Source organism: Xenopus laevis, chromosome 3S (genome assembly GCF_017654675.1).
Source record: "Xenopus laevis strain J_2021 chromosome 3S, Xenopus_laevis_v10.1, whole genome shotgun sequence".
Lineage (NCBI taxonomy): Eukaryota > Metazoa > Chordata > Amphibia > Anura > Pipidae > Xenopus > Xenopus laevis.
This window is the reverse complement of record NC_054376.1, coordinates 19,224,785-19,242,612: the sequence shown is the minus strand read 5'-3', so window position 1 is coordinate 19,242,612 and position 17,828 is coordinate 19,224,785. Positions and strand designations below refer to the sequence as shown.

The 17,828-nt window shown below is 42.6% G+C and overlaps 1 protein-coding gene across 4 annotated transcripts; it reads left to right on the top strand.

Moving 5' to 3' along the window:
* The first annotated feature begins 760 nt into the window (after window positions 1–760).
* Window positions 761–17,509, top strand: ddx39a.S (DEAD-box helicase 39A S homeolog). Of its 4 annotated transcripts, none has more exons than XM_018254050.2 (11): window positions 761–935; window positions 3,884–3,965; window positions 5,633–5,845; window positions 12,992–13,212; window positions 13,342–13,525; window positions 14,496–14,614; window positions 14,691–14,822; window positions 15,455–15,564; window positions 15,901–16,045; window positions 16,202–16,349; window positions 17,297–17,495. In XM_018254050.2, the coding sequence occupies exons 3-11, from the start codon at window positions 5,638–5,640 to the stop codon at window positions 17,311–17,313; spliced, it is 1,284 nt and encodes a 427-aa protein (XP_018109539.1). In that variant the 5' UTR covers window positions 761–935; window positions 3,884–3,965; window positions 5,633–5,637; the 3' UTR covers window positions 17,314–17,495.
* The last annotated feature ends 319 nt before the right edge of the window (window positions 17,510–17,828 follow it).

The following is a 17,828-nucleotide window of genomic DNA, read 5'->3' as shown; positions in this document are numbered from 1 at the left end:
CTGTGTTAAAAAGCGCTGCTCCCGGTAGCTAAAATAGGATATATTCCAGTACCTTCTATTAGGGCAGAGATTTGATTACTAAAACCCTTCTTTTTCTATATAATGCGCTACTTGTGGTTGCTATGGTACAATGTACACTGACATCATTGTTTGCGTAGGTAGGGAGCTGCGTAATTACGGTGGGCGTTTACCCAGCATAATAACGTTGACGCACGTGACGTCACAAATGTGGAAGTGCGGGAAGCGCGTGAAAACTGAGATTTTCAAGTCTAATTGAATGGGGTATTTACACTTTGTTTGCTATACACTATATAAAAGAAATTGTTTTTGAATACCACCTTTGTTTACCAATTATTATTTCCTTCATTGAGTGTGCATCCCCTCTCTATTCTATTATACTTACAACATTGTTATCACTATTAAGCACCATTTAAAGGGCTTCTCTGTACATTGCTAGACGTGCTAGTTACATTCTAATATATTCTAATATATCAGGGCTGTCATCTTAACCACCCTTTCAACAAAACTTGAATAATATGGCAGGCATACTCATGCTACATATAATTCAATATTGTAATGTCTGCCTAATCTAAGAAACTAACAAAATGGCGGCCTGTGCCACTTCATAAAGTTTTGTCGAGAATGAAAAAAAAACTTTTCTATATTCCTATTGAATTTGTTGTTGACGTCACCACCGCAGCCGACCAATTGGACGCCAAGATCACCTCAACAAAAGGCCCGCATTTTCCTTGTTTCAGCCTCGGCCTCCTTTTTTTCTTCACGGCCAGCGAATCAACTACTGGAAGTGGCGGCAGCTGGTGTTGCGGCTGGCCAATCAGCGACGGCGGGAGGAGTCTTGCTTTACTAGGCCTTGTCTTTTTGGGTTGGTGGTTTTGGTCGGGTCGCGCACACGTGGAGCAGGAGTACAGAAAGAGGTGAGGGCTGCTTGCGTTATAATGGAGTGAAGGAGAGAGCTCGCTTAGGCCTGATGTGGAAGGGAGAGGATTATGTATGTTGGAAGGAGGGGGTGGATAAAAATGTTAAGCTGAAGTTGTCTGTTGTGTGGAGCCGCTATAGTTCCACCTGCAGGTCTCCCCTAAAGGGACGCTATGACCCTTAGTTCTCTGGGAATGCCGGAGACTGAGGTAATTGAGCGGGGCGGTAGTTGGTGGGCGTGCTCCTCCGTATGAATGGAAGATTTGGTGGGTGGTGTACCTTTAATATGCGCTACTTGTGTAGACTGTAAGACGCAGCGCTGTTATAAGAGTGGGGATGCTGCTTCCCGGCCCTGGGGTAATACCGCGCTGTTGGTGTATGTGTATGTCTGGAAACCGCCATTATCCCCGCCGCTTTATGCTTCAACCGGAAATCGCAAGTGTATGGGAAAAGGCCGCGGCTTCTCTCCCCAGCTACTTGATTTGGAGACACAGAGGCCATTTTTGTTTTGTACAAATCACGTCCTTCCTAGAAGGTAGTGGTACTTTCATTGTGAGACTGCCCCTTCTCGCCAGGCCGAACGGCATTTAATATGTGGCTTGGGGATTATCGCATTTGTTACATTTTTATTCATATCATTTATGGCGTAAACTTTCACCCACCCCCAAATCTCTCACGGTGGAGATTATTTATAAGCACTGTGCAAATTTGCACCAGGGTGATAACCAATAGCTACTAATAAGTGACTAGCACTTTACAGGCAGCTGCAGGTTGAGCAATAAAAACACACGTTTGGTTGCCATAGGTTACTGCCCAGTTGCAGGTTTGTCCGCCGTTTTTATAAATAAGTCCCAGTCTTTCCTTTATACAGCCAGCCAAGTAGTTCAGTCTTGCATTTTGGGGCCCCATGAGGTTCCTGCTATGAATTTTGTGTATAGTTTTATATATTGTACTTTTATGCACTGTACAGTGCTTTACAAATAGTTATACATACTAACACGATGACCCTCTGAGTTGAGTCCACCTTAGACACACTTCCAAACACTTTCATTTAGAAACTGGTTAAAGACAACTAATCAGAGTATTTGCATTGAAATCTACAGATAGTGGCTCCCTAATTGTGGGACTGTTTTTGGGAGGAGAGGACCAGTTAGGTAGTGGTTTGGGGTTGAAAGGCCATTGCTATAGATTAGGGGTCCCTGAGGGTTCTTTTGTATGTAACTTTATACACACACGTTAAATCACATAACTATATACAGAATCATATCAGGACAAAGAGCTATGTGGTAAGAGATATAATGGGAAGGAGGTCCCTGCCCCGTAGAGCTTACCGTCTTAAGTGGATGGGAGCTAACATACAGGCGAAAATTGGAGAGACTAGGGTAATGTTCTAGTGCTCCGAAAGGTAGGCTCTTCGTTTTTTTCTAAGAGGTTGAGAGAGGATTCCTTGCGGAGGAAGGATCCTGGTCGCAGAGTTAAAATTGATTGGAGGGGAGAGAGATGGAAGTCAGGGAAACCTGTTAGGAGGATATTGCAATAATCTAAAAGGGATAAAATAAAGGCATGGATTAGTATTTTGGCTGTTTGTGAAAAGAAAGGGACGAGTCTTTGCGAATATTGTGGAGGAAGAAACCACAGGTTTTGGCAGTATTATGATTAGAGAAGCAGAGGGACTGGTCAAAGATGACCCCCAAGCAGCGTGCCAAGTTATGGTCATGCGGTCAATAGTAACGGTGAAGGGCTCAGTTTGGGTGGAAAGACCTTTTTTACCCATGTGCAACATTCAGATGTGGAAGAAAAAAAAAGTTGGGAGAGCAACATCAACATGTAAAAAGGTCTTGTAGGCTGTGTTTGACTATTGGTAGCCCCTATGAGGACTGGTACCATACAGGCTGTCGGTTTGGCAGTACACTTGTTTATGTATCCAAAACTCTCCTCCAAGCCAGGAATTCAATAATAATCACCTGCTTAGAGGCCACTGGGAGCAACATCCAAGATGTTGGTGTACATGCTGCTCATGAGCCACTGGTTTGGGATCACTACTATAGATGATACAGAGAAGCAGTTCACATGTGACTGTGCATGTAAATATAAGAACTGAGTAAACCATTCTGGCAACATATGGCTGATACATTTGAAACCCGATAGGTGGCCAAGTTTCCTTTTTGTTATGAGTAATCAGGGTAGTGTGACATGTGGTGGTATGACCCCTTTTGGGCATGCACACACTGCCTTCCACTGATCATTATAATGAATTGGCTGTAGTGGGAATGTTATGTACTAGTGGCCACATTTATTCTCTTTGACTGTCCACTTCTGAACACAACCAGCTAAAACCCTGCCTTGATGGTTTTGTGCATTTTTACATTTGCCTCCACCTCCACTCATATATAATTATTGGAATATAAAGTTCTTGGCCTTGGGAGGCTACATGTGAGATCAGTAGTGTTCCAAGAGTGCCCCTCACCTTTGAGAACAAGTGTTAGACTGCAATATCGTCACTGACCCTCTGCTGCAAACAGGCTAGAGTTTTGGGAACTGGTAAGACCAACCACAAATCCTGCTGCCTTGTTTGTACATCATACTGTTTACATTTCTGCTGTTTAGTTTGTCCAGTATTTGTGGAGTGGTAGCTGCATTATAGGTTAGATCTAAATCTTAAGGGCACAACTTTCAGCCTTCTCTCCTATGCAACACTTTGAGCATGGGAATGGCTTTGCTTCTCACCCGTTCTTTCAATGCCAGTCTGTTCTTTTTTCCAAGGGAACAAATGATCTGTATTGGCATAGTATAGACAGCATAGTAACTTAGGTTGAAAAAAGACACGTCCATCAAGTTCAACCGTGTAATATTTTATTCTCTAAAGGGCATAGATTTATTTTAGCTGCAGCATTTATAAGTTTCCTGTTTTGTCCCCTTTACAGGACTTTTTTACTCTTGCTTACAGAAACCTACCTGGCCTCTTTCCAGTAGTGATTTGCTTGGGTCTCCGTTGTGCAGCTCTTCAATAACCCCAAACACCATTTATAGTAAGACAGTCCTTTTAAGTGATGCTTAGCACCTTTTAAGCTTGTTAAAGCTGGTAGATACAGGTATGGGACTTGTTGTCCAGAATGCGTGGGACCTGGGGTTCTCTGGATAACCGATCTTTTTGTAATTTGGATCTTCTTATTTTAAAGGGATACGGTCATGGGGGGAAAATGTTTTCTTAAAAACACAGCAGTTAATTGTGCTGCTTCAGCAGATTTCTACACTGAAATACATTTCTCAAAAGAGCAAACAGATTTTTTTTTTTTTTTTTTTTATATATATATTGAAATCTGACATAGGGCTAGACATATTGCCCCCAGTCATATGACTTGTGCTCTGATACACTTCAGTCACTCTTTACTGCTGTACTGAAAATTGGAGTGACATCACCTGCAGCCTAACAGAACCATGGAAGGTAACCAGATAGCAGCTCCCTAACACAATATAGCAACTGCCTGGTTGATCTAAGAGCAGCACTCAATAGTAAAATCCAGGTCCTACTGCGATGCATTGTTGCATTGAGTAGGAGAAACAGCCTGCCAGAAAGTGCTGGCTCTTTCTGAAAGCACAGGGCCAGGCAAAATGACCCGAGATGGGTGCCTACACACCAATATTGCAACTAAAAAAAAACACTTGTTGGTTCAGGAATTAAATTTTATATTTTACAGTGAATTATTTGCTGTTAATTTAGGAAAAAAACTACATCACAATCATGACTCATGAATCCCTTAAGTCTACTAGAACAGCGGTCCCCAACCTTTTAAATAAATAGTTGTTGGTTAAACATGGCAATATAAATTTGCTCATAGATCCATATGTTTTCAGTGGAACAGAATGCTAACAATGCTTTTATCGATGTAGATCACAATGGGGCAACATCTCTAAAAGTAGACCCCTCATTAGTAAAGTATGGGCGCTCCTGATTTCATATCTTAGTTTGGATCAGGTACAAGCTACGGTTTTATTATTACAGAGAAAGGAAATCATTTGTGAAAAAATTGGGGATTATAATGGGATCTAAAGGAGACAGACTTTCTGTAGTGCAAAACTTTATGGATAACTGATCCTATACCTGTGACATACATGTGTCATATGGAGAAGCTGGTGGTAGACATAGGGTAACATCAATGTGCTCATCAAATGGAGAATACAGGTACAGTGGAACCCCCATTTTACATTTTTCAGGGGACCAGGAAAATATCCTGGAAAATGTAAAATCCGGGAAATGCTTCAAAAGTAACTTTTTTTTTTTTTTTAGTCTCTTTATTTCACAAATATTAATTTTTCATAGAGGAAAAAGGCAGGACAACATTTTGATGTAAAATCCAAGGAAAACATTACTTAAAATCAGGGAAATGCACCCAAAAAATTAAATGTGGGACCACAAATAAAAAATGTAAAATGCGGGAAAACCTAAAATCGGGGTACTTAAAATTGTGGTTTCAGTGTATTTGAACACTTATACTAAGTCAAGTAACACAGTATTTCTAGGTCTTCTACAAGCAAAATGTCCATTTGTTATGCCATAGAGAATATTGGTGCATGTGTTTTTGCAAAGCAGTGTGGCTCAGTGTTTTAAGTGAGGTTTAATAAGAGGAATGAAATCCTGTTGCTTGGTTTCTGGCTATTGATCCCATTGGTGATTATGATTTTTATTCTGCCACAGACATCATGACAGAACAGGACGTTGAGAATGAGCTGTTGGACTATGAAGAAGATGACGAACCTCAGGCACCCGCTGAAACTGCAGTTCCCATCGCTCGAAAAGAGGTGAAAGGCTCCTATGTGTCCATCCACAGCTCCGGCTTCAGGGACTTCTTGCTGAAACCCGAACTTCTCCGATCCATTGTAGACTGTGGCTTTGAACATCCCTCTGAAGGTAAAGCAAAGTCTATCCACAAGCTTATTTCTAACACTCATACCTTTCCTGATAACAAACTTTCTGTGGTTACTCATGTTTCTATTCAGGCCGTCTAATATTCATATTTCAGTCTTGTTCAAATCCATGCATGGTTGATTATTTGGCCCCTACTAACCTGGTTGCTGAAATTGCAAGCTGGAGAGCAGCTAATTAAAAAGCAAAATAACTCAACCCCCACAAATCATAAACCAATTTGAATTCTCAGGCTCACACATCAGGCTAAAAAGTGAACAACCCATTTAAAGTTTCCAGGTCAACACTTCAACTGCTTTTAGGTCACTGACCTCCGGGACTTGTCAGTAGATTCAATGACTTAAAGACAGGTAACCCTAAAAGATTTAAGTAATCCATTCTTTCCCCCCCCCTTCCAATAATACTGCTATCCTGGACAAAGTTAACTCTTTAATATTTAATACATAAACAGTGCAACAAAAGATCACTTCCGGTTTGTTGTTCCGACCTGCACATCATGCGTGCTCCAATGTCCTGCTAGCCGACTTCTTTCTAAAACCAGAAGTTACTAGGGCAGCTGCTGTTCAGCCTTTTTGCTTTCTCTGCTTGGTGCACAAGTCGTCGGCTGAACAGCAGCTGCCCCAGTAACTTCTGGTTTTAGAAAGAAGCTGCCTAGCAAGACATTGGCGCGTGCAGGTCACCACATTGCCTCTTTTAAACAAACTGGAAGTGATCTTTTGTTGCACTATTTATGTACTGAATATTAAAGAGTTAACTTTGTCCAGGTTAGCAGTATTATTGGAGGGGGGGAATGGATTTTTTACTTGTCCTTTAATGAAAGGTGTGAATGGGAACAGTGATGAATCTTTATGCAATCTTTGAGCTTATTGCTTACCAAGTAAGCTTATTTTAAGTAACCCAACCAGTTAGAAATCTGGTTGCTAGGGTCCAAATTATCCTAGCAACCATGCACTTATTTGAATTAGAGACTGGAATAGGATAGGTCTGAATAGAAGGATATAAAGAATAAAAAAAAGTAATACATTTGTAGCCTTACAGAGCATTTGTTTTATTAGATGGGTTCAGTGACCCCCATTTCAAAGCTGGAAAGAGTCAGAAAAAAAAACTATAGAAGAAATAAAGACCAATTGAAAAGTTGCTTATAATTAGCCATTCTATAAACAACCTTTTTGTTTTAATGGCTGTTTAGTAAGAGGTGTGAATAGAGCCATAAACACAAATATTTATGCAAATGTAAGATCATTATCTTATTATAAGTAACCCAGCCAGCTGCTATAACAGATATGCTTTTCTATAACCTATGTGTCCTTGTTTAGGTCACTGTCTGCAGCACTTTAGTAGCAGTTTAATGGCTACTTCATAAAAGGTCTAAATAGGAGCAGGCAATATAAATATTTATGCAGATCGCTTGCTTGACCGAGAATCTTTTTTTTTTGTTTTTTTTTCTTTTCTTTTTTTTTTCCCCTCTGACGTCTCTGGGGGACACACAGGAGACCAGTGGAGTTAAGCTCCATCCTCCAGGACACTGGATTGGACAAGAAAAAGGGGGTGTGCCTGGATGTGCCAGCTTTAACCCTAGTACTTCCCTAACTCCGTTTTTCCAGTGTCCTGTCCACAGGAGGTTGGACCTTAGGTCTCAAGGAAATCGTCTGTCCATGGTTAGCACTGATACCAGGGGTTAGACAAGGAGCAGGGATACCTGCATTCCAAAGGTTAACCCCCAATTCTGGAATTCAGGTACCCTGGGGCGGACAAACCATACAGACATCTGCTTGCCCACTACTGGTCAAGGTTCTATGTGTCATGTTATGCAAGTATAGCCTTCCTTAGTTTGTCTATTCTGCTGCCCACTTGGCTTTCTCCCATTCCCACGCTGCAAACCGGCACTGCCCCTGCAGCAGGTTCTGCAAGTGCTGTCCCTTCCCAGTCGCATCCTTCCTGTCCCTTCCTCAGTCTGGAGCTCACAGTGCGCCAGGGAGGGCAGAGGAAATCCCTTCACGTCTGGGTTCAATTTGGCGCGAAGCTAGTTTTGGTGCTTTTATGGGTAGGCGCCCAGAAGTGGCATCACGAGGGGGAAGGTGTCTCGCTGCATTTGGTGCCAATACTGCACAAGCCTACAAGGAGGCACATGCAGTCACCGCACCTCCAGCACTACTGCTCAGAGCTTCACTTGGGAGACAGCAGGAGATTAGGTAGGCATAGTCAATCTTCCTCTCAGCGGGAAAAGGAACCACAGTGGGGGAGCAACTTCTTGGTAGCCAAGGTCGTGCACATGACAGAAGGTAGGACAGGGGCCCTATTTCCCAAAGAGGGGGGGACTTTGGCACAGGTTACATACTTTGCATGCACTAGATGCAACACCAAATTTCCCAATGGTAAAACTGATTCCCTCTGCCATTCTTTCTAACCAGGGGAAGGGGAGCGACTGGCACATAATGCCAACACTGCTGCAGGAACAATATCTGATGCCATGGAAGGGCCTTCACAGGAACCTGCAGCGGATACTTCCTCTGATTCTGGGGCACATCAGTGGGTTTTCAAACTGTCCCAACCACTGGCCTTGCTACAAAATATTCCATCACTAGCAGATACCATAACAGGGACTATTGCTACTTCTATTGAGAAATCTATGTCAAATGTTCAGGAGGTTCCAGTGGAAAAGCGCATCATGGGAAAATCAGCCCTCCCACACATCTCGCTCTCTGGATGTATCAGTCTCACGCCTCTACAAAACTACTCTACCAGACACTGACGCGGCCGCCTTCAAGGATCCTACAGACAAGAGGTTGGACGGATACCTAAAAGCGATCTTCTCAGCCACAGGATCAGCTCTGCAGCCATTCCTTGCCTCGGCATGGGTGAGCAGGGCCATATAAGCATGGGCAACCTCACTCGTATGGGGGGGTACACCCTGGGAAGAACTCCTTCACACTGCTCGTTGCATATCTGAAACCAATGCCTTCTTATGCAAAGCTGTTCTGGACATGGGGCAGCTCATCGCACGACGGACCTTTATGTCTAAAGAACTGGTCAGCTGACATCAGTTGTAAGAAATCCATGACAATTTTGCCCTTCAAGGGTCTTCACCTATTTGGGGAAGAATTGGAGAAAATTATCTCACAGGGGGTAAGAGCACTTGTCTACCACAGTCCAAGTCGCATTCCGCCTCAGCCCCCCCACTATTTGGCAAGGCAACGGGTCGACAAACATCAAACTCTCCATTAAAGTCATTCTTCTGCTCCAAACCATGTTCAGGATGGCGACCGAACACGCCCCAAGGCAAGCTCTCCCATGATGAGCCTTCCTCAGCATGACTGTGCACCCCCTCCTGGTCGCAGTAGCGCATTGAGGCGTGGTTACGTCACTCTCCAGATGCCTGAGTGAAAGAGTCAGAATACTAGCACCTGGACTACACATCCGCCCCCCAGGAGATTCTTCATGTCAAAAGTTCCATCCACTCCAAGCAGAGCTCAGACCTTCAAGGAATGTGTCTGATCTCTGGGACCTAGGGGTAATTAAACCAGTCCCATCACAAGAGATTTTATGGCTACTACCCCAATCTCTTCATAGTTCCAAAGAAGGACAACACATTCAGACCGGAACTGGACCTGGGGGGGACTGGGACAACTGCTGGCACAACCCCCACCACCAGCATTTCCAGTTTGTTACACTCCCGTTAGTCCGGCTGACTAACCTCCGTTCCCAGGGTATTCACAAAACTGATGGTGGTCACTGCAGCAGCTCTACCCCAATCTCTTCATAGTTCCAAAGAAGGACAACACATTCAGACCGGAACTGGACCTGGGGGGGGCTGGGACAACTGCTGGCACAACCCCCACCACCAGCATTTCCAGTTTGTTACACTCCCGTTAGTCCGGCTGACTAACCTCCGTGCCCAGGGTATTCACAAAACTGATGGCGGTCACTGCAGCAGCTCTGAGGATACAGGGGATCTCTTACACTGTATCTTGATGACCTGCTCATCGAGACGGACTCCCTGAGCGATTCCAAACTGTACAGTCATGATGACTCAAAGCCTATCCGGATGGGGAGCAACATGGACGGCAAGACTGCACGGGGCACTTGGATCCCAGACGAGTCGCAGCTCCATTTGAGTTGCTAGGCTCAGTTGAACATCATGGATGACCTGCAAAGTAGTACTACTTCTCAGTATCAGCATGCAAAATCTCTGTGCTAGAGCTCTTTCCTGTGACCCTTGTCGAAGTTTTCACAAGGACAAGGCTGTACTTTGTACCAACACGAAATCTCTGCCAAGGGTTTTTCATCTTTTCATCTCAACCAGGACATAGTGCCATCCCTTTGTCTGAAGCCCAAGGACTCACAAGTAAAAACTGCTGCACGTCCTTGAAGTGGTCCAGGCACTAAGAATCTATCCGTCACGATCCATGGCAACTCGCAAGTCAGATTGCCTGCTAGTCATTCCAGCCGGAATGGCCATCATTGCCAGATGGATACGAGAGTGCATCCACAGGGCCTGCATCGCTAAAGGAAAGTCAACCCACCCCTGGGGCTGGGCACACTCCACCAGAGCAGTATCATGGCATTGGCCGACATGGTCATCTGTTCACTCCTTTGCCTCCTCAGACACAGCCTTTGGAAGCGAAGTATTGCACGACTAAAGGCAACAGAAATTCAGTTACTATTTTCACCCTCCCTATTGTTGTTGGGGCTGCCACTGGTCTCCTTTGTCCCCCGTTGACGCCAGAGAAAATAGGATTTATGTACCTACCGGTAAATCTGTTTTTGTGTAGTTGACGGGGGGGGGGGACTTCCCCATCCTCTGTAAATAGTTGATTGTTGACATAGTGTTACTGTTCTCTCTATATGTGTCTGGTTACTTGGTACCAACTTGAGTTGAATAGGGAATTACTAGGCGTAAAGCTGGAACATCCAGGCACGCCCCTATTTCTTGTCCAATCCAGTGTCGTGCATCCAGGAGGATGGAGCTTAACCCCACTGGTCTCCTGTGTCCCCCTATCGACTACAGAGAAACTGATTTACCGGTAGGTACAAGAATTGCTCTTGTTTGTAGAAAAATCAGAGCTCGATTCACATTGCCTACACAGCATACCAATACTTGTAAGCTAACTCTCCCCTAATTATCAATGGTAAAAATGCAGAAACTGTGAAAGATCCTATTTAAAGGAACCGTTCAGTGTAAAAATAAAAAAACTGGGTAAATGAATAGTATGTGCAAAATAAAACCTGTTTCTAATATAGTTGGCCAAAAATGTAATGTATAAAGGCTGGAGTGACTGACATTAGACAAATGTCCGGGCCAGATGGTATTCATCACAGGGTACTTAGCGAGCTTAGCTCTGTGATTGCAAAACCTCTTTACTTAATTTTTCAGGATTCATTGAGATCTGGCATAGTGCCGAGAGACTGGCGAATTTCTAATGTGGTGCCTCTTTTCAAAAAAGGATCCCATTCTCCGCCTCAAAACTATAGGCCAGTTAGTCTGACGTCAGTGGTAGGAAAGCTTTTTGAAGGGCATATAAAGGATAAGATACTGGACTTCATAGCAAATCCCAATACTATGAGTTTGTTCCAGCATGGTTTTATGCTAAAGCATTTGATATAGTGCCACACAAAAGGTTACTGGTTAAATTAAGGAATATTGGCATGGAACATAGTATTTGTACCTTGATAGAGAACTGGCTAAAATATAGACTACAAAGAGTGGTAGTAAATAGAACATTTTCTAATTGGACCAGTGTTGTTAGTGGAGTACCGCAGGGCTCTGTACTATGTCCCTTTCTTTTCAACTTGTTTATTAGTGACCTGGAGGTGGGCATTGAAAGTACTGTCTCTATTTTTGCAGAAGATGATAAATTGTGCAGAACTATAGGTTCCATGCAGGATGCTGCCACTTTGCAGAAGTGATTTGTCTAAGTTGGAAAACGGCAGCAAACTGGAAAATGAGGTTCAATGTTGATAAATGCAAGGTTATGCACTTTGGCAAAAATAATATAAATGCAAGTTATACACTAAATGGCAGTGTGTTGGGAGTTTCCTTAAAGGAGAAGGATCTATGGGTTTTTGTAGATGACAATTTGTCTAATTCTGGGCAGTGTCATTCTGTGGCTACTAAAGCAAAGTTCTGTCTTGCATAAAAAAAAGGGCATCAACTCAAGGGATGAAAACATAATTATGCCTCTTTATAGGTCCCTGTTGAGGCCTCATCTGGAGTATGCAGTGCAGTTTTGGACTCCAGTCCTTAAGAGGGATATAAATGAGCTGGAGAGAGAGCACAGACATTCAACTAAATTGGTTAGAAGGATGGAAGACTTAAATTACGAGGGTAGACTGTTAAAGTTGGTGTTTTCTCTGGGGGAAAAAAGGCGCTTGCGATGGGACATGATTGTACTTTACAAGTACATTAGAGGACATTATAGACAAATGGCAGGGGACCTTTTTACCCATAAAGTGGATCACCGTACCAGAGGCCACCCCTTTTGACTAGAAGGAAAGAACTTTCATTTGAAGCAATGTAGGGGGTTCTTCACAGTCAGGACAGTGAGGCTGTGGAATGCACTGCTGGGTGATGGCTGATTCAGTTAATACCTTTAAGAATGGCTTGGATGATTTTTTGGACAGACAAAAGGGGAGGGTTGTGTGTATGGATGCTGGGTTTTCATTTGGAGGGGTTGAACTTGATGGGACTTTTTCTTTTTCAAACCAATTTAACTTAACTATGTAATTAGGCAGAACTCTACTTCCTGCTTTTCAGCTATATTGGTTTCCACTGATTGGCTACCAGGCAGTAGCCAATCACCGACTTGTGAGGGGGGGGCACATGGGTCATAACTGTTGCTTTTGAATCTGAGCTGAATGCTGAGGATCAATTGCAAACACACCAAACAGTTATGTCCTGTGTGGCCCCCCTTTATAGTCACTGACTAACTCGGAGTTAGAGAGCTGAAAAGCAGGACGTTATGTTAAACAGTCACTCCAGCCTTTATACATTCCATTTCTGGCTAACTATTAGAAATGTTTTATTTTACACATACTATCTTTTTACCCAGTTTTTATTTTTATACTGAACAATTCCTTTAATATCTTGTCTGCACTTGCTCTAATTCCATTGCTGTTTCCACTTTCTTGCAGTCCAACACGAGTGTATTCCTCAGGCCATCCTCGGTATGGACATTCTTTGCCAGGCTAAATCTGGTATGGGAAAGACTGCTGTGTTTGTCCTTGCCACCCTGCAGCAGATTGAAGCAGTGGAGGGGCAGGTGTCTGTCCTAGTTATGTGCCACACTCGTGAGCTGGCCTTCCAGATCAGTAAGGAATACGAGAGATTCTCCAAATATATGCCAACTGTCAAAGTAAGTATTTCAGTAACATTGTTAAATATCCCTTATTTTGTTTTCTTCTGTTGCATAGCCGTTAATCTAAAATACGTTTGACTTCTAAATTGGAAATGCTTAATCCCTCCAACCTCCCTTTCCTCCCAGGTGGCAGTCTTCTTTGGTGGGCTCTCTATCAAGAAAGACGAAGACACCATACGCAAGAGCTGTCCCCATATCGTTGTTGGAACGCCAGGTCGTATCTTGGCACTGGTCCGAAGCAAGATCCTGAATTTGAAGAATGTGAAACACTTTGTGTTGGATGAATGTGACAAGATGCTGGAGCAGCTGGGTAAGGCTGGTGGGGCGTGTGTAACTGGGGGGGGGGGTGTAATGTTCACTGTAGCAGTTTTTCTTAGCAAGACATTATGCAGACTGTCTTAAAGGACAAGGAAAGGCAAAAAAATAAAATCCCATTTTTACTTTCTTTAATGAAAAAGAAACCTCTCCAATATACTTTAATTAAAAAATGTGTACCGTTTTTATAAGAAACCTGACTGTATGCAGTGACGTTCTCCCTTCATTTACTGCTGTAGATAGGAATTGTCAGATGGTCCCTAACTGCTGAGCAGGGAAACAATCATACTTATGAACAGCAGGGGGAGCCCCCATCTTACTTACCAGCATGCAGAATTCAAGCAGCTTTGTTTATGATGATCCCTAAGCAGCCCTGACCACAATGAGCATGTGCAGGGTCAGGCAAAGATGTTTAACAAAGTTACAAGATGACAGCCCCCTGTGGCCAACTTTGAAAGCATAAATCATTTGTTTGATTAGGCTTTATGGTGCAGTAAGTTTATGTTTAGTATACAAAATACAGCATTTCTAGCTGTATTCTATTTTAGACTTTCATTGTCTAAAACGGTTCAGAATGTTCTGATTAAAGGAATATGGATATAAAACGGTTCAGAATGTTCTGATTAAAGGAATATGGATATTCTACAATGGTTCTATTTTTATAACTTCTAAAGCACAAGGAAAGCCTCTGACTGGGGGTGCCAGTTTAGGAGACTCTTAACTCCATGCTGGCACTCCACTTTACATGAAAGGCTGAATTTGTTTTTAAAGGCTAACTAGTCCTGCCATAAGCAGTGTCATACTCTCAATCAGCATGTGTTATGAGTCCATGACATAATGCAAAATGCTACATAATGTAGTTAGGGATGGGTTAAAGGACAACTTGAGAGTGGAGAGCATTACAGTAGTTTTTGTAGTGTGCAATTTTTCAAGCCTTAACCTGGATCAAATTATCTTCTGTTTAGATATGAGAAGAGATGTACAGGAGATTTTCCGTCTGACACCCCATGAGAAACAGTGCATGATGTTCAGCGCCACCCTGAGTAAAGAGATCCGTCCTGTGTGTCGGAAGTTCATGCAAGATGTGAGTAGTACAAGGGCAACCCATAATATTTTCAGAGTAAAAGTTTCTAATTAACAATTTTGTTTTTCTTCCACAGCCTATGGAGGTATTTGTGGATGATGAGACAAAGCTAACACTTCATGGTCTGCAGCAATATTATGTAAAGTTAAAGGACAGTGAGAAGAACCGCAAGCTTTTTGATTTACTGGATGTATTGGAGTTTAATCAGGTAAGTCTTCATAAACAAAACATTCTAGATAAGTTCTGAGTATTGTGTTCTTCACTTTCCCTGCACAAGCTTAGTCATTTACTTATGCTGCTGCTTATGTATGTAGCAAAAAACACCTTTTCTTTTTTTTCACTTCTGTATTTCAAAGTTACATAGTTAAATTGGGTTGAAAAAAGACAAAGTTCAACCCCTCCAAATGAAAACCCAGCATCCCTACACACACCCCTCCCTACTTTTAATTAAATTCTATATACCCATACCTATACTAACTATAGAGCTTAGAATCACCATAGCCTTTGATATTCAGGCCCAGATTTGTGGAAAGGCCACCTAGGGCGGCATGATTTTAGGGGGGCGGCATGCTGCCCAACCACATCCACATTGGTTCAAAAACACTGGGCATGTGCAGAAGATACAATAATTTTGTAAATTTCCCATGCCCAATCCACATTACTCGGGTCCCTATTATGAAAATTTGCAGGAATAAAGGGGGGGGCATGGGTGACGAACGGCAATGGGCCTAGGGGTGCCCACTATGCAAATCCGGCCCTGTTGATATTATGTTTGTCTTTAATGTTTTCTCCTCTGTATTTCAAAGTGAAACTAATGTAACTTCTAATGGTCTCCTGCAGGTGGTTATCTTTGTGAAATCAGTGCAGAGATGCATGGCTCTTGCTCAGCTCTTGATTGAACAAAACTTCCCTGCTATTGCTATTCACAGAAACATGTCGCAGGAGGAGAGGTGAGTAGTGATACCTTTATTAGATGGGGTGCGGTAGTTCAGCAAAGCTTCTGGAGGACAGGAGAGAAAAACAATGACAGGCTGGGTAGACTGGTAAAATGTTCCAGAGACATCCAATTTGGTTTGGTCTCATGAGCACTAGTCAGGATCTGGTACAAATAAATGTTGATGCTTGAAGTTGCATTTTGCGGACACCCTATCCTAAAGAGAGGTTAAAGGAATATCTGGGTTGGGTTATGGTGGAGTGCAGTCTTTGTATCACTAACCAACCTCCCCCACACCTACCTTTGACTGCAGATCTTTTCCTGGTTCATCTTGGTTTTTCCATGTTTGCAGGCTCTCCAGATACCAGCAATTTAAAGACTTTCAAAGAAGGATCCTGGTGGCCACAAATCTGTTTGGTCGAGGAATGGACATTGAGCGAGTGAATATTGTTTTCAATTACGACATGCCAGAAGACTCTGACACATACTTGCATAGGGTGAGTGCTAGCCAGTGGCAGCCCCACACAGGAGCAGAGCTGTGCTTCCAGTCACCCTTGTGTTTCATAACCTGCTGTGGTGGGTACATCTTTTGCTAGTTTCAGACCTCTGGAGGGTGACCTGCCTGTATAAAAACTTCCCATTTCTTCTTGTAGGTAGCCCGTGCAGGTAGATTTGGCACAAAGGGTTTGGCCATAACCTTTGTGTCAGATGAAGAAGATGCCAAAATCCTTAACGACGTTCAAGATAGGTTTGAAGTCAATGTGGGGGAGCTGCCTGATGAAATAGACATATCTACCTACAGTAAGTGTATAAATATATGCAAGGTACAAGATTACCAAATCATAGCAAATTACAACTACATATTATATCCATACCTCACTTGCTAGTTACCTGTAAATGTTCATAAACTATAATATAGAAGTTAATCCTAGTTCCCTTTTGCTGAGTGAAGAAAGCTCATGCAAATAGTTCTGCACTTCCTAAAGAGGCTGCACAAGATGTGGCTGATTGCTGTGGGAATACTTGGTTACTGTCATAGGAAATTTATTTTTTAAACCCCAAACACCAATTTATAGTAAGACCGTTCTGTTATGTGATGCTTAGAGCCTTTAGACTTGTTAAAGCTGGTAGATGCAGGTATGGGACCTGTTTTCCAGATAATGGATCTTTCTGTAATTTGGATCTTCATATTTTACAGGGATAAAGTCATGGGGGGGGGAAATGTTGTTTTTTCAAAACACATCAGTTAATTGTGCTGCTCCAGCAGAATTCTGCACTGAAATACATTTCTCAAGAGCAGATTTTTTTTTTTTATATTTAATTTTGAAATCTGAAATATCGCTGGTTTCCCAGCTACCCCCAGTCGTGACGTGTGCTCTGATAAACTTCAGTCACTCTTTACTGCTGTACTGCAAGTTGGAATATCACAACTAAAAAAACGTTGATTCAGGAATGAAATCTTAGTTTTATACAGTGTAAACTGTAATTTAGAAATAAAAACTAAATCCTAAAAATCATGACTGTTTTTTTTTTTTTATTCTTGGAAAATAAAACGGTATAAAGCATAAAATAACACTGAAGTCAAAGAACCGTACACAGGTGATTCCCCAATTAGGGCTATAAAAGTGGCAGTCTTTGAGCCTACAATAAACTCCTACAAAGTAAAAATGCTGTCATCCAGCTGCTTCTACCAGAGAAGGTTCGGTCTATGGACTGATTGTTCCAATGTCTGTATTTTCTTTCTACAGTCGAGCAGAGCCGATAACCACCTCCTCCACGCTGTGTCTCCCCTCTCCCAAGTTGACTGGCGCTCGCCTCCATTCTGCTCCCTTCGTCTGCCCATGCAGGGAATGAAGTGTTTTCGGTTTTACCGTTTGGGTTTTTTATGAAACGTGTGTTTTTGTTTTTGTGTAAAGGGTAAAAAAATTAAACTTTTTATTATTAAAACTCTGTTCTTATGAGAAGTGTTTCCTAATATTTATTTATTTTTTTACTTATGAGCGGTTGCTCCCAAGGAAGGGTGGTGTCTGTTTCCCAGCCCATAACACCTTTGCGCTCAAGTGAGAAATCTGTAGGGCATATGCACAATAACCAGGACTCCTGCAAAGCAACACGTAGACTTGAACCCTTTTGTCATTTGGTTGGATTCTTTTGCAAAGAGTTAAACTGTGAAGTAAGATCGCAGCCACATTGTAGACTTCTTCTAGATGTTTCAAGCCTTGTTAGTGTGTTTGCTCTGTAGGGAAAAGACAGTTATGAGATATCTAGGTTATGCTTTGT

Excerpts from the sequence above, each read along its gene's own strand:
- ddx39a.S (XM_041587498.1), top strand. The coding sequence starts at position 989 with ATGTGGAAGGGAGAGGATTAT. Across the intron at positions 14,615-14,690 it reads GTCGGAAGTTCATGCAAGAT|CCTATGGAGGTATTTGTGGA; the intron begins GTGAGTAGTACA and ends TTTCTTCCACAG. Across the intron at positions 16,046-16,201 it reads CTGACACATACTTGCATAGG|GTAGCCCGTGCAGGTAGATT; the intron begins GTGAGTGCTAGC and ends TTCTTCTTGTAG.